This window comes from Trichosurus vulpecula, chromosome 2, assembly GCF_011100635.1.
Source record: "Trichosurus vulpecula isolate mTriVul1 chromosome 2, mTriVul1.pri, whole genome shotgun sequence".
Taxonomy (NCBI): domain Eukaryota; kingdom Metazoa; phylum Chordata; class Mammalia; order Diprotodontia; family Phalangeridae; genus Trichosurus; species Trichosurus vulpecula.
In genome coordinates, this window is record NC_050574.1 from 444,221,641 (window position 1) to 444,237,584 (window position 15,944).

General features: G+C 36.8%; 1 protein-coding gene across 1 annotated transcript in view; it reads right to left on the minus strand.

The window, feature by feature from the left end:
* Nucleotides 1-15,944, minus strand: part of IL1RAPL1 (interleukin 1 receptor accessory protein like 1) — an 88,991-nt gene that overhangs the window by 63,145 nt on the left and 9,902 nt on the right. The window contains exon 2 of the mRNA XM_036744204.1: nt 1,093-1,225. Coding sequence (XP_036600099.1) covers nt 1,093-1,225 — 133 coding nt within the window. The remainder of the gene's footprint in view (nt 1-1,092; nt 1,226-15,944) is intronic.

Consider the following 15,944-nt stretch of genomic DNA (forward strand, 5'->3'; position numbering starts at 1 on the left):
TTAAACTTATGAAGTTCAAAGTCTCTGGACGAAAGACAACAGTGAAACTTCAAATAAGAAATACTGCTCAACTACATTCCATGTTTCATAGCACACTTGGTCTGGGCTGTGCATGATAAAGTTAGAATACACTAGGGTGAAATATACTTGCTTCTATCTTGCCACTGCCTAGAGAAGAGGAATCCAATTAGAATAAGCTCAAGAGATTGCATGGGTCTATATTTTTTTGAAGCATATATTTTTTCTGTTACCTTTATCAATTTTTATGTTGAAGATGACAAACAGAAAATACTAAAATTGCTTCTCTTACCCTAGATACTGTGATCTTCAGTTAAGATAAAGTTTGGAACTTTATACATCGATTTGACTCTGTCATAAGGCATTCATTGTGGCTGGTATAACCTTGTACATTTAAATTGTGTTTAAGATTCAGTAGCTGTAATGAAGCATAATTTTAGTGAGTAATGCAGACAGACCTTGAAGCCAGAAGGAGATACAGGGGATTTCAGTTTCTCTCCTCAACCTTGATTATTTTTGTAAGTTTATTCCTCTTTATCATCTCTACTGCATAAATATTTGTGCATCAAAGTCAGAATAAGAAAGACTTCCATACAAGGAAAACATTTTGCATCCCAATATTTTCTGCTTTTCTCAAGTGTTTTTAGTTTACTAGGTAATTAGAATGTATAAGAAATATATGTGGAAAGATAGGCGTGTTGCAATGTTCTGTCTTTAGTACCTTGATAATGTTTGTTTCCTTTCTTTTTTATTATTGAGAACACTTAGGAAAACCATGCTGCCACAATTTCCATATTTTTATTGTACTTTGATCTCTTGAACAATACTGTATTCTTTAGTGAAAACTATTCTTGACATGTTTATTTCCTGTAACTTCTCAATTGGCACGCTTGTTTTGCATTTCATCAGTCAGTCTCTTAACAACTTTTCCTCTGTCATTCAGCGTTAAAGGATTTTTATTGTCAGAGTAGTAATAAAAAAAAAGTTCTCTTTATTCAGGACTGCATTCTCTATCTAAGCAAGTTCACCGAATATAGCAAAACAAAAATAAAACAACGACAACATATCTTTTACCTAATGTCACTTTCCCAGACCCGATTTTCATCAAGATCTTCAATAAACTTCTCTCCTTTCATCCAGTAAATTAAAGGACTGACATCTCCACTGTATCCAAAGAATGCTCGGCAGGTTAGATTAGCCAAATTGCCTGTTACAGAGAAATAATGAAAACATGTTATTTTAAAATATTTAATTTGTCGAACAAGTTAGAAGGAAAGACTTTGCTCATTTTGATGGTTGTATGCTAATCTATGAGCACTACTTGGGGGTTTTATGCTTTTGCACCTAGGTCAAAAATAAAGAACATATGCTTTTGCCAAAGTGGTTTGGTCAATGAAGTGAGAATTATTGATAAAATTTTTCAGGGTAAAGAGAATGTGATTTAGATCATTATATGTGTGAGAATATATAAAGTGAACCACACCTTTGACTAAGAAATATAAGAAATCAGGAATCCAAGGATGCCTAAAATATTACAAATATATAATTTACTCTATGAAAAGTCTAATTTTAAATCAGTAAGTTCCAAATATGTACACACAGAAATATAGATAGGAAGAAAACGCACTAGTAAAATGCTTTGCACCATCTTTCTTTAGATGCAAAATTATTGACAGCGATCAAACATGTTCCATTTATTGAGACTCTGGATGGGAGGCATCAAAATATCACAATGACAATAACTACTGACTAGCTGACACACTAATAATATTCAGTCCGAAAGCAAAAAAAATCATGGTTGGTTATTGTTGCAGATTCAAGTCCTACCTCTGACATACACTGGCTCTGTGAACATGGACAAGTTACTTGACCTCTTAGTGTCAGGAATAGTTAGCATATGTGCAGCTCCTTACCTATGCTGTCTCATCTGATCCTTTCTAAAACCCTGTGGGATGGGTGCTGATTCCCATTTCACAAATGAGAAAACAGGCAGAGAGAAGTTATGTGACTTTCCATGGTCACACAGCTAGTATCTGAAGCAGAATTTGAATTCAGGGTCCTCTTGACTCTAGAGCAGCGAGGTGGTAGAGTAGAAAGAGTGCCAGACCTGGAGTCAGGAAGATTCATCTTCCTAAGCTCAAATCTGGCCTCACACACATACTAGCTATGTGACCCTGGACAAATCACTTAACCCTGTTTGCCTTAGTTTTCTCATCTGTAAAATGAGCCGGAGAAGGAAATGGCAAATTGCTCCAGTATCTCTGCCAAGAAAACTCCAAATGGGGTCATGAAGAGTCACACACAACTGAAAAAGTGACTGAACAACAACCCTGACTCCAAGTCTAGTACTCTATTATGTCACCTAGCTGCTGTAAGGAAGTTGTACCAACCTGCACTGCTACCTTATCAAGGAACTCTCTCTTCACAAAATAAACAAACAAATAAATAACAGATAAATAAATAAATACATAACTGAATGAATGAATGAATAAGTAAATAAATCAATAAGTCACAAGTCCATTTCCTCTGCCAGCCTAATAGATATTTCCAGTTTTCAAACTAAGATAAACTAGGTGATCTTGAAACTCCTCCATGGTCAGGATTTGGCTTCAGGCCCTATCTTCCACTTTACACATAAACACCACAGTGCCAAAAGCAACAATGCAAGTATACTGCACAGAATGCTGAATTTGGATTCAGGAAATATTCAACCTAAATCTCCTATATCCCAAATTTACTGCCTCTGCACCCATGCACAAATTGCTTGGGATAAAGTACATTTAGTACCTAGTTCACTGGATTGCTAGGAGATCAAATGATGTGATATACATAAAACTCTTGGGCAACACTTCAAAGCTCATTGACAATGTAGGTAGTAGAGGTAGTGGCAATAGCAGCAGCAGGAGCCACCGCCGCTGTTGTTATGAATGTGCAGAAGTTTTGGGAGCATTTCAGCAGCATAGTTCTGTTCTGAGTAATAGTGAACACTCTGTCCAAGTCTAGGGTGGAAGATGTGAACTCCTAAGTTCTGTCCTGTTCTTTCCCTGACATTCCTAGGGGAGTAGGGTGCAAATGAAGTGATTGCAACAGTCTAGTTTTGTCAAGAAGCAAAGCAGTGAGTCACCATTTGCCTTGAGATAACTCATGTAAAAATAAAGAGAAAAGATGCTTTGTTGATGCTCTGCTCTTACATGCAGGCACACCTATAAACTTATTACTGCTCATCTACTTTTATGTCAAGTTGTTAAATAACAGTAGAAGTCTGTAGAAGGGAACGATTATTTCATTCACTTAACTATCTCCACAGGGAGCATTAGAGGGTCAATACTTGGTTCTTAAAGAATTTTCAAGGCATTTATAAAAGGCATTGAACCAGATGATCTTTCAGGGTCCTTTCAGCTCTAGGAGTCTATGAGCCTATGAATCTGTATGCCCATATATCTCACAGGTACCATCTGTCCAATTGGGAAGTTTATTCAAGTGGCTATCAGTAAAGTGGTTTCATCCTAGCTTACTAGGGACTAGTAATTAAAAGGACAATAATCCTCAAAGTGTGTCCCATTTGGATTATGCTTTACATTTTAAATTTTAACATCCAGGAAATGATAAAAACATTTCACTGAACTGTTCAATTTCAACTGTCAAAATTTAACTATCTGGATTCATACAATGTTCAATTAATGGCATAAATAAATAGTAAGAACACAGAAAATAAAATGGCTAGTTGTTTCCACAAGTTAATTTTTGTACTACTAACACTTTTCACATAGGGTGGAGATCTCCATAGCAATTATTAGGTCTCTGTTGGAAATTTTAGATATTATATATGATAACAAGGAAAGTATATTGGCACAAACCAGTTAAGAGAATAAGTTTAATATTGTTTCACTGATGAGTTCCAGACCAAAAAAGGTGTTTTTAAGATAATGTGGTGGATTTAATCATCATTTAAAAAAATCAGAAGACAACAAATGCCTGAGAGAAATATAACTCATTCACAAAAAAATAGACTGTATTGCTAGGATACTATGTACATTAACTTCAAACCAGAGTCCGTTTCTTCTAAAGGGAAGTAGTGGATACCCCCAACTATGGCTAATTATGTTTACTGTAGTGCTGGAGGAACTAGAGAGGAGGATTCCTGTTTCTATTCTGGCTCCTACAATGATAGATACACGCAAGAAACTTCTGAAGTCATGAATCTCTTTTCTTGTCTAGTTCCATCCCAGAGTTCCAAAAGAACCCTAATGACACCTTCATAGTATTTTGCCTTGTTCTGTTCACAGAAAAATAGATTCAGGCTATGGTAAGGCTTTTAAAATACCCAATTCCAAAAGATCCCAGATGCCTCTCATCTAAGCTTCCCTGCTGAGGGGGCCACTATCTTCCCATTCATATAAGATTCATAATATCCAAGTCACCTTTGAATCTTTTCTCTTCTTCAATCTCCCATGTCCCATCGGTTTCCAAGCCCTATCAATTCCACTTCTTCTCACAACTGACTCTTTTTTGCTCTTAACAGAGCTCCTGACTGGACAATTTCATTAGCTTGCTAATTGATTTCTCTGCCACCAGTTTCTCCTCTCTCTAGTTCATCCTCCATATAGTTTCTAGAAATAATCTTCTTAAGGCATAGGTCTAACTCTAACCACAACATTACTCTGTTCAAAAACTTTTGGTAACTCTTTATTGTCTCTAGGTTAGGTACAAATCCCTTAGGTGGACATTTATGTCCCAGCACAATCTGGATTCAACTTATTTTCCAATATTGTTTTATATTATTCCCCTTCACAAATTCTATATTCCATCCAAAAGGACCACCAGCTATTCCCTGAACTCAGCATTCCATGCCTCACTTATATTATTTTGGACAGGCTAATCCCCATGCTTACAATGAATTCCCTCTTCATCACCAATCTCTTAGGATTCTTATTTTTTCCACTAAGGTGAAGGTAACCAACTCTTCTATTAAGTCTTCCTTAATTACTTCAATTTCTAATGATCTTTCTTTTTTCAAAATTGCTTGCACTGTATTTATATTTTATTCTCTTTCTCCCCTCACTCCATCCCCAGCAGAACAGAAGATCATAGATTTAAATCTGGAAAGGGCCTCAGAGGTCATGTAGTGTTTTTAAAAAAATTCCATTTTATACCTGAAGCACACAAGAAGGGGATAACTGACTTGCTCAAAATTCAAACTGGTAATTTGGTTACACAGATATGAGTAACAAAGCTGCAATTTGAACCCAGAATTCCAACTCCAAATGTGCATTCTGTTAGACTATAAATGTAAACCCCCTGAGAGCATGGCTTATTTAATTTTAGTCCCTGTATCTCCAGTGATAAAAAGTCTTTTGAATATAATAAGTTCTTAATAAATTATTTCTATAAAATTTTAAAATTGAATAAATAAAAGATGTCTAAGGCACCGTGGGAGAAGAGAAGGGAATAAACATTTAGTTAATGCCTTCTGATGCCAAAACTCAGGTGGTGCTAGTTATAATGGGACAAATTCATTATTAGCCAATAACTTCTCTTTGTTCAAGGTCACATAAAGATGCATCAATCTAAATTTTCAGTACCACTTGGGCAATTAAGTGGTACTCCAATTCACTATGACTCAATTGTTAGAATTTAAATATCACCTTCTGATGTTTAGTGATTCTATAATTCAATGCTCTGAAATGGCCTACACATTATACATTTTGACATCTCTTCTTTTAGAAACATAAAGACCTTATTTTTGATAATTGAATATTTAAGTCATTGATGAACTCTTTTTGTTACACAGAACCTTTTATGTAATATATCAAGTATTAAAATATCTTAGAACTTCGTAGTAATTAAAGCTTAAAATAAATGTAAACTATTATTAAATCCAGGACCGAGATCAAAAGATTTCTCCAGTAACTGGGCATTTAAATATAATCAACATAACTATCAGGATTTTTTTTAAAATGACCAAGATTTTACCTCACCCTGTGCACCATGGCAGATCTTATGAAACCAAAGTACATTTCCAATTGACAAATGGCTTTTAAGGGGAGTACGCATTAAAGGGAATGTGCTCTACTTTAGAAATAATGACAGTATGGTTGACAAGGGGTATTAATACGCCAGGTGTTCAACTGAAATTTAATATTCATCTCTACTGTGGCTAAAGTTTGCCATAAACCAAAAGGAAGATTATTAGTGGGTCATAACTAATAGCTCTTGTCATATTTGCCAGCAAGGTCAAAGACAGAAACAAAGGTACCATCTATACCTAAATATTCATGGGGACACTTTTTGTGAAAGGAAAAATTCTGCAGGCCTCCCTATTGATTGGGGCGGGTTGAATTTATTAGGGTATATGAATGTCATGAGAAACTCTTACTCTAAGCAATGATGAATATAAAGAATTCAAGGGAATGTGCGAAGACTTGTAGGAATGCAGGCAAAGTAAACAGAGCCAAGGGAACAGTATTCAGATTGTCTAAAATAGTGTAAGGCAGCAAGGTATTACAGTAGATAAGAGTCAGGAAGACTCCTCTTTCTGCGTTCAAGTCTGGCCTCAGACACTAGCTGGGTGATCTTGACCTTAACCCTTTCACTTAACCCTGTTTGCCTCCATTTCCTCATCTGTAAAATGAGCTGGAGAAGGAAATGGCAAACCACTCTAGAATCTTTGCCAAGAAAACTCCAGATGAGGTCATGAAGAGTCAGATGGTACTGAAATGATTGAACAACAACAAAACAGTGTAAATGAAAACAGTACTAAAAGGCCGCATTACTCAGATTAATTGTAATAAGCAGTCTTAGTCCTAAAGAAGAGATAATGACACACAAATCTTTCCTATTGGTAGAGAGATAGGGGCTGCAGTGTAGAATCTTACATATAATGTCATTTTATCTTTCAGCTTTGACTGGTTAGTTTTTTTTGTCTTACAAGGCTGTTAAAGAGGTGCACATGAAAACCTACATTTTTTCTTGTGAATACCCTGTTCTTCCCTTCTCCCCTAATCCCTTCGCTTGGAACCCACACAATTCCCTTATACCTTGGAGATTTTCAAGCAAGAAGTAGGCCTCAGACAAGAAGGAGGGACTGAACTTGATATATTATCAGTGAGACTCAAGAAGGAACCATTTAAATATATATATATATATATAGAGAGAGATAGATAGATAGATAGTATATATGTGATATATATCTATATATATATAAATATGCAGAGAGAGAGAGAGAGAAATGGGAGAAGAGAGAAGAGAGACCTGGGAACTCTCCCCTGAGGCTTTCTTTAGCTGGGGTAACTACTCTGAGATTGTTGCTGTTCAGTCATTTCAGTTGTGTGTGACTCATCATGATCTCATCTGAGGTTCTCTTGGCAAAGATATGGAAGTGGTGAGGAAAGTGAGGCAAACAGGTGATTTTCCCAGGGTCACAAAGCTAGTAAGTGTCTCAGGTTGGATTTGAACTCAGGTCCTTCAGACTCCAGGTCAAGTGGTCTATCTACTATTCTACCTAGTTGCCCCAATATTTGAGTTTGTCTTTATAATTACCATTCTTTTAAAAACATTGATGTAATATAGATATGATATCATTTTGCATCACCAAGTGCAATTTTTGTGAACATCCCCCATGACCTTTTTTCACTGTAAGAATCATATCAATATAATTTCCCCCTTTTCTCTGTATAAATTCAAGTTTCTAACTTGCTACCAATAGAAACCATCCATCTTTTCTGTCATTCTGTCTCACCAACTTACTTCAACATGACACACTGATAATGTAATCCCAAGTTCTGATAGAAAGTGATTCAAATAAACTACACGACCTCCAATCCTCTCCCACTTAGGTACTGAAAAATAACTCAGGTAGTTTTCTGATATCCCAGTTATGGTGCTAATCTCCCACTTAGGTCATGTTAGCATTGGGACAAGGCACTCAAGGAGAAATGTTGGTCAATAAAATTAGTATCAACATTCCAAAAGAGGCATAATTTTTCACCTGTGTAAGAGTAAAAGGTTTATTTAATTTCTCCTTCAACACATTTATTTTCCTTTAAATAACAACAGAGAAGGTTAAATCACTGATTACAAAGCATCATGCATTGAATGCAAGTGTGCCATGAATCAAGCCTCAATGACAATGGTATTTTTGCTGTCTTGAGTTGATTTTTGTAAAAGCAATGGTAAATTGCATTAAATGTTTCTGCAGTGCATTTAGGGAAAGGTGCACTGTCAGCACAAACCCACCAGGTTCAGATGGAAGCACTTTAAAATTGATCATAAAAAATCCTTTGCTATCTAAATTGGTAACAGCGCTTGTTATACAGCTGACTTCCAAAACAGGCCACAATGTGAGAAGGACCTTGGGGGAAAAACACATTCACTTCAACCAATGAATTCCAATTGGCAGCAACCCTTGTTCTTCAGTGCAATATTCTTCTAATTAGCTACCTATCATTTGGCTGTATCTAAAAATGCTGATAAATGAGATTTTTTCTCCACTAGAGGACACTATCTGGCTTATTGATAACCAATCGACCAACAACAGCATCAACAAGACCATGCACACAACAAATTGCCTTCTTTAATTAAAACCATCAGCATCTAGAGAACCTGTTAATTGCAATTAGCAAGTAGTGACTTTTGTGCTTGAAGACAATATCTCATATGGACCACTTAAATTGTTTTTGCCTCATTGATTATGTGGTAGAATACAATAAAGTGCTATGTAAAGAGAGCTGTTTTGCACAAAAAAAAGCAAGCTCTTCATTTTTTCCTAAAAGAATGTCACTTAGAAAGCATGTGTCTGTCTTGCCACAGTCACTTTGAATGACTCCTATTCCAAAAAATTCTACATAATGTGGAAAGAACAGCAGGTTGAGGTGATAAATATATTTAGAAACCTAAGAAACTTTTAAGACATATCACAAAATTAGAGAATGATAGATCTGGAAAAGGTATTAAAAGTGTCCATTCAGTTCAACTCTTTTCAGTTCAGAGAAGACTGAAGCTCAGAAAGGTTAAGAGGTTTGCCTAAAATCACAAACTAACGGTAATTTTGCATAGGTGACTACATATATCATGTGTAAAACTCCTTTCATTGTTACCCTTCCTCTAGCCTAAGGTATGACGGCTTATTGCTGGGGATGGCAACAGGACTGAAAGAGGAGAGAGACATGAAGTTTTAGCAGCAGAGAAAAGTGTTGAGGACAGAGAATCTCTGGAAGACTTGTATGAGCTGATGGAGAGTGAAGTGAGCAGAACCAGGAGAATAATTTATACGGTAACATTGTAAAGATGAACAACTTTGAAAGACCTAAGAACTCCAACCAGCTCAGTGATCAATGATTAATACAAAGAGCGCACCAAATGAGAGAAAGGTGAGCATGGAATGAGACACTGGACATAGCCATTATAGAAATTTGTTTTGCTTAAGTATGTATATTTGTTACAAGGGATCCGCCACACACTCTTTTGTAGGGAAAAGGGAGGATGGGAAGAACATAAACTAGATTTTTTTTGTTGACAAAAAATTAAATTCGTATATAAAAAAGGTAGTGCTGTACTCAAGGGATGCAAAGCCATTGGCAGTTCTGCTCCTTGTCAGGAACGAGGGCTGATTAAATTAACACTTTCCAAAATGGGTTAGTTGGGTTCAGAACAAGTTCCCCACAAGCAACTAGGAAAAAAATTGCCATCCCCCATAGCTGTAGTTTGTAGTAGATCCTGTTTTCTGAGACTAACTCTAGAGTTAGGCTGGTCCTTGGACAGTATGAGCCGAACATGCCATGGAACTGGGTGACTGAACTCTTTGCCTTCCAAAGAGAGGAATCAAATCTCCTATTTCCCAGAAATCTGAGTCCAGACCAATTCTCAGAGACTAGGAAGATCTAGAAGAGTGGCAGGCTTGAAGACACTTGTAGATGTTTACTGCTTATTATGTATGACATCCTCATTATTAATTGTGCTATATCAAGTAGATGATAGGAATAAAACCACTGTATTCAATATTACAAAATGTGTATCTTCTTTCATGAAGAACCAATTCCATCCTGGCAGTTGTACAAGTAATAGTTATTCAAATAAAAAGGAGACAATGTTTTCCAGCATGTGGGAGCTCAGAGATAAATTCAAATTGATAAAATGACAACTATGCATACACCTGGATGAAGTGCTACCACCCCATAGTAAAAGGCAGAAATAAGTAATAGAAGGTTTCAGATTTTCTGGCATTCATAGAGTGTTGGCACTTACTCAGAATTTCTGGCCTTCTATCTAAGAGGCAGCAATAGGGTCGCAGTATAATATGGAGAACTCTTGAACCCTGTGTTCTAGGACTCTAAATTATTGGAGAGCAGAAGTACAAATTCAATGTAATTCACCAGGTTTCTATTAAGCATTTATTCTTTACTAGATGCTAGGATAAAGAGTTAAAAACAATTCCCTGCCCACAAGAAGCTTATTTTCTACTGGAGGGGGATACAATATGTAAATATGTAAGTAGATACATGATAATTTGAAAGGAAAGAAGAAATTATGCAAAAATAAAAATATCACAAATACCATCCTGTAGGAGACAGCACATGATCTGAACCTTAAAGGAATCTAGGGATTACAAGAGACAGAAGTAAAAAGAGACTGCACTCCAGGCATGGGAGACAGCCTCTGCACAGTCATGGAGAATGGAGGTGGAGGACCAAGTTAAGGGGAACATAAAATAAGCTGCCTGTAATGTTATTCTTTATTAAAATTCTTGTATGAGTGATCTGTAGCTGCTTCTTCCCTTTCTCACCATGCAGTCGCCTACAATTTAGTTGTCATACTACTGTGAGAGGTTGCATGAAGCTTCTCATCAATGATTTCCTAATTACCCATCAAAAGACATAGATCATAGTATGAGAAGTGGGGAGGACTTAAGAAGCCATACAATCCAACCTGCTAATTTCATGGACATTTAAACTAAGCCCCCAAAGTCTAAGAGACTTGCTCAAGGTCATTCAGGTAGGTTTTAAACCCAGTTTCCTGGTACGTATCACCCAGATTGCAAGTAGGTAATCTGGATTTGAAATTGTGATCTGCTGACAAGCAATATATGGTTCTATTTGTTACATCATGTGACCTCTCAAATCCAGTGGTTTGTTTTTGGTCCTAATCCTGTTGACATGTCTGCAGCATTTGACACAACCCGTCTTTCCTTAAAACTCTTCTGTTAGTGTCTATAAATTTCCATAGTGGTGTTTTTCTTACTTCTTCAACAAATATTTTACTTTCTCTGTTTTCCTCAGCAGTTTCTATCCCACAAAAATTTATTGAGTGCTTTTCACGTACAAAATTCTGTTTTAGTGGCTAGGGAGATATACACTTTAGATAACATATGGTCACTGCACTCATGGAGTTTCAAATCTACTAGGAGGATAAAGTACATGCACAAATAACTGTAACATGAAATAATAGGCAATGTTCTAAGAGGAGCAAAAAATGTGCTGTGGTTGGGACCTAGATCTGATAGCAAATCAGCTTTGAATTTTGGCTGATTCATTCACTAACACTGAGTGCCAATTAATCACATACATAGCCATGCCATGGGGTATGATAACTGTAATGCAGAATACAATAAGATAAAAGCACAAAAATGGTACAAAAGCATACGTAATATGTAATGAAAGAAAGATAACTTATAGTCCAGAGGGACTAGCTTCGTTACCTTTGTACAACCTCCCCTACATGACTGAAATTGATTCCCTGCAACTCTATGATACCCAGTTCAGATGCTGCTTCTTAGAGGATTTTTTTTTGGTCTTTTGCTTTTACATTACAAACATTTTCAGAGTATCTCCATTCCATGAGAGATTTCTTTTAATAGAGTAAAAATTAAGCAAAAATAACAAGACAGTGATCTCACCTGAAAGCATATTCAACATTCCACATCTGCAGCATCCCCTTCCACCTCTATTTTAAAGGTTAGCTTTTTTTAAGTGAATATGAATCTAATTCTCCTCCCACTCCACCCCCCTCATTGGAAAATAAGAGTAAAGGGGGGGAAAATCCCTCATAGCAAAGGAGTGTAGTCAAGCAAAACAAATTCTCTCATTCCTTCTGAGGAAGTCTTTCTTGATCCCCTAGTTGTTAAAATTCTATCCCTCTTCCAATTATCTTGTATTTGCCTATCTGTGTAAATGTTACATCCCCCAGTAGAATGAATAGTCTCTAAAATAGAAAGGAATGTGAGCTAATGGAAAGAATGCTGTCATAGGAATCAGAGGTCCTGGGCTCCAATACTGCCCTGGATACTCCTGACCTTGGGCAAGTCACTTAAACTGAATGGATCTCAATATTCTTATTTGTAAAATTGTGTGTGTGTGTGTGTGTGTGTGTGTGTGTGTGTGTGTGTATTAGGAAGAGCTGACTAAAATGCTTTTTGAAAGTCCCTTTCAACCTTGGATATATTATCCTAAGAATTTTCATTTTCTCTTTATATTCCCTGCACCAAGCACAAGGTTTTGCATATAGTAGGCACTAAATAGGGCAGCTAGGTGGGGCAGTGGATAGAGTGCCAGTCCTAGAGTCAAGAAGACTCATGTTCCTGAATTCAATCTGGCCTCAGACATTTACTACCTACGTGATCCTGGGAAAGTCACTTAATCCCGTTTGCCTCAGTTTCCTCATCTGTATAATGAGCTGGAGAAAGAAATGGCAAAGGACCCCAGTGCCTTTGCCAAGAAAACCCCAAATGGTGTCACAAAGAGTGAGATAGGCCTGAAAAATAACCGAACAACAAAAGACACTAAATAAATGCTTATTAAACTGAACTACATTGAATTGAGTCTCAAGGGAAGAAGTCCCCTAGATCAATTTCTTCTGTCACTACCCAGGGGATCAAAGATCTCTAAAGGCTGTGTTTTCTGTGTGTCTTTCCTCCGCACTTTTCCACTGGTATCCCCTCCCTTACTTAAAACAAGTTTAGTCGGTCATTGAGAGTTTACAACACCCTTTTAGTAGACTAGGAGAGCATTTCAAGGCACCAACTAGATATAGGTTAGGTCAATTATAGGTACCCAGGCTTACTTTATTCAATTTGTCTTAGCATAATTTATATAGAGATCAAGCTTTCATAGTCATCTCTCCTATTTCTAATTCACATTCAAGGCCACAGCTATTGTTCTTTGTTCTCTCTATTACTGACAAAGTGAAGTCCTCCTCCATCTCACATTAAAATAATTATCAAAGGCATAAAAAAAAACTTACTGGGTTGCCTGGATTCTATCACTACTAGTTTTTTTTCCTGAGCCTATAACCCTGAGCTAATATCCCAGGAGTTATTTTCCTCTTAAATATTTACCATCCCTTTGGAACCAGTTGATTCTAAACAAGCTTGAGTATTTTTACATTTCTATCCTTTTCTTCTGATGAGGATCTACGATTCTTAATCTCTCCTACTGAGTCCTGTTTTAACAATCTGGCTAGCAGCTTCTGTGGGGGTATAAGATTCACCTACAGCCAGCACCCAGAAAGCTGCCAACAGCACAGGTTCTTCTGATCTGCTTAATTAAGGAAAGCAAGGTGAAGGGGTTGACGAGCTTACTTTTAATTCAGCATTCAAATATCATTCAGTTAGTTCAGAGGAAAAAGCCAGCACCCTGAACTTCAAGACAAAATGCAAACAAATTACAAACATCAACAGACTTTGTCTGATTCAAATCCCAACACATGGTTACCAGAGTTCAACAAAGTTTCAGCATCTGGGTTTACAAGCTGGAGGGCTCCTTAGCTACAGCTGCCCAGAATCTCCTCATCAACACCATCTCCAGAGCCCCGCACAAATGGCTCTGTCCTCCCTTCTTATAGGGCTACAGACGTCATCAAACACCATCTGAATCACCAGAGCTCAGGCTCTGGTGATTGGTTCTTGAGTTGGCCCCTCCCCTTAGGACCCTGGGAGGTTCACATCCACATGGATTACATTAACACCTAATGGCGCTGGGGCCTGGGGCTTAGCACCTAGTAAAGCTCACTGAGATAAATTGAGTCACTCAAAGAAAACAAAGGCCATTCTGGTTACAAGTCCTCATCCCTTCTGTCTACCTTCTTGGCTGTCAGCTTAGCACTTAACATTTTCTCACTATCAATTTCACCTCCCAACTTCTCTTCTTTGTACCAACATCAGTATTATTGAAACTCAATTACACATGATTTAGGGGATGATCCACAGAAAAGTTAATGTAAACAAAATGTTCAGTTAGACAATAAACATTTATTAAGTGCCTAGTATGTGTCAGGCACTGCTCTAAACTCTGGAGATTCAAAGAAAGGCAAAAGACATTCCTTGGTCTCAAAGAGCTCACATTATAATGGGGTAACAACATACTAAAAACTTTGTTCAAGTAAGGTACGTACACAATACACTGCAGATAATCAACTGAAGGAAGCACTAGAATCAAGCCTTTGAGAAGAATTTCTAAAAGTCTTTTTCTTTAGAAGGTGAGGTTTTATGAGAAAAAGAAAGGGGGAGGGAGGGAGGGAAGGAGTTAGGGAGAGAGAGAGATGTAGGGAGAGAGAGAGGAGGGGGGGAGGGAGCAGGAGAGAGAGAGAGAGAGAGATCCCAGGATTTGGGAGATGAAGTGTTTTGTTCTAGAAACAGCAAGAAAGTTCATGGGGATCATGGGGATGATGTGTGTGCAAAATATAAAAAGACTGGAAATGTTTTTTGCGGGATTAGGAATGTATATTTTTTAAATCACTGAACAGTGATTAATATAATCTCTCACATTTTAATAGAACCAATCCCTCTCTTAATGCTCAGTCAGTTATTATAGGACCAATCTCTCACAGGAAATGACCATACCACCTTGAAACTAAATAAATGGAAATGTAGCAATTATTTTAAACCTTCCAGTAAATCCTTGCAGAAATCTACATCTTGCAAGAGGTGAAGAGAGCACAAAGGCAATTAATTCTCATAGTGTGGGGTGATGTTATATAGTATATTAACTCCTTGGTGTGAATTATTAGTAGATTCTGATGTGAACTGCTAAATAAAACAGAATGGGGTTGCTAGTATGCTGTGAATTCCAAACCCACCATCACCTTGGTAATGAAAATATTCATTAACCCACAAAGCTCTCATCAACTTGATACCTTTAATTTGTCGTGGCCTTGCCTGCCCTCATTTCACAAATACTTATTAAGGCAAAACATGAGGCAGAATTAATAAAACAGCCTATAACCCAACAGAACTATTCTAAGCCAGACTCTAAAATAATCTGAAAGCTGCAACCTTAAAACATTACTAAAATTAGTTTCTTGAACATACTTTGTAGATTAAAAGAGTCAGATACAAGTATCTTCATGCCAAGGATTCATTTCTTTTTCTTTATATTTGCTTGAAAAGCGCCTTGCATTTAGTAGACACCATGTTTTAAAATGCTTAGTGAATTGTGTTGAATTTTCTGGACTAAAAGGTTAGAGAGAAGGTGGTGTCAATCCATAAAAGAAAACTATACTTTTAGAAGTCTGGGGAAATGTGAGAATGATTTCACATAGCTTCTTTAATGAGAGCAAAGCCACTTACCAAGAAGGTCTTCTTTTTCTCCAGCAATCTAGAATTATGTAATGGTTAGAGAAATGATGCTTCAGAAACCACTCTACTACTTTAGAAAAGCTCAATAAATTGGTGTTCAGGTCACAGATCACTGATTCTCCCTTGGAGGGGATTATTAGTTCGACTTAGGGAAAGAATAACATAGTGACTTTGGGGAAAAAAAAAAAAAAACAAACTCCTTTTCCAACAGCAGTTGGCAAATGTGAGATTTCCTAACCTTTTGGAAGAAAAAAAAATTAGTAAACTCAAGATAAACATTTAGATTTTTATAATAGCTTGTATTTGAATAGTGTTTTATGCTCTTCAAATAAGTGGTATATATTATTAAATATTTGAGTAG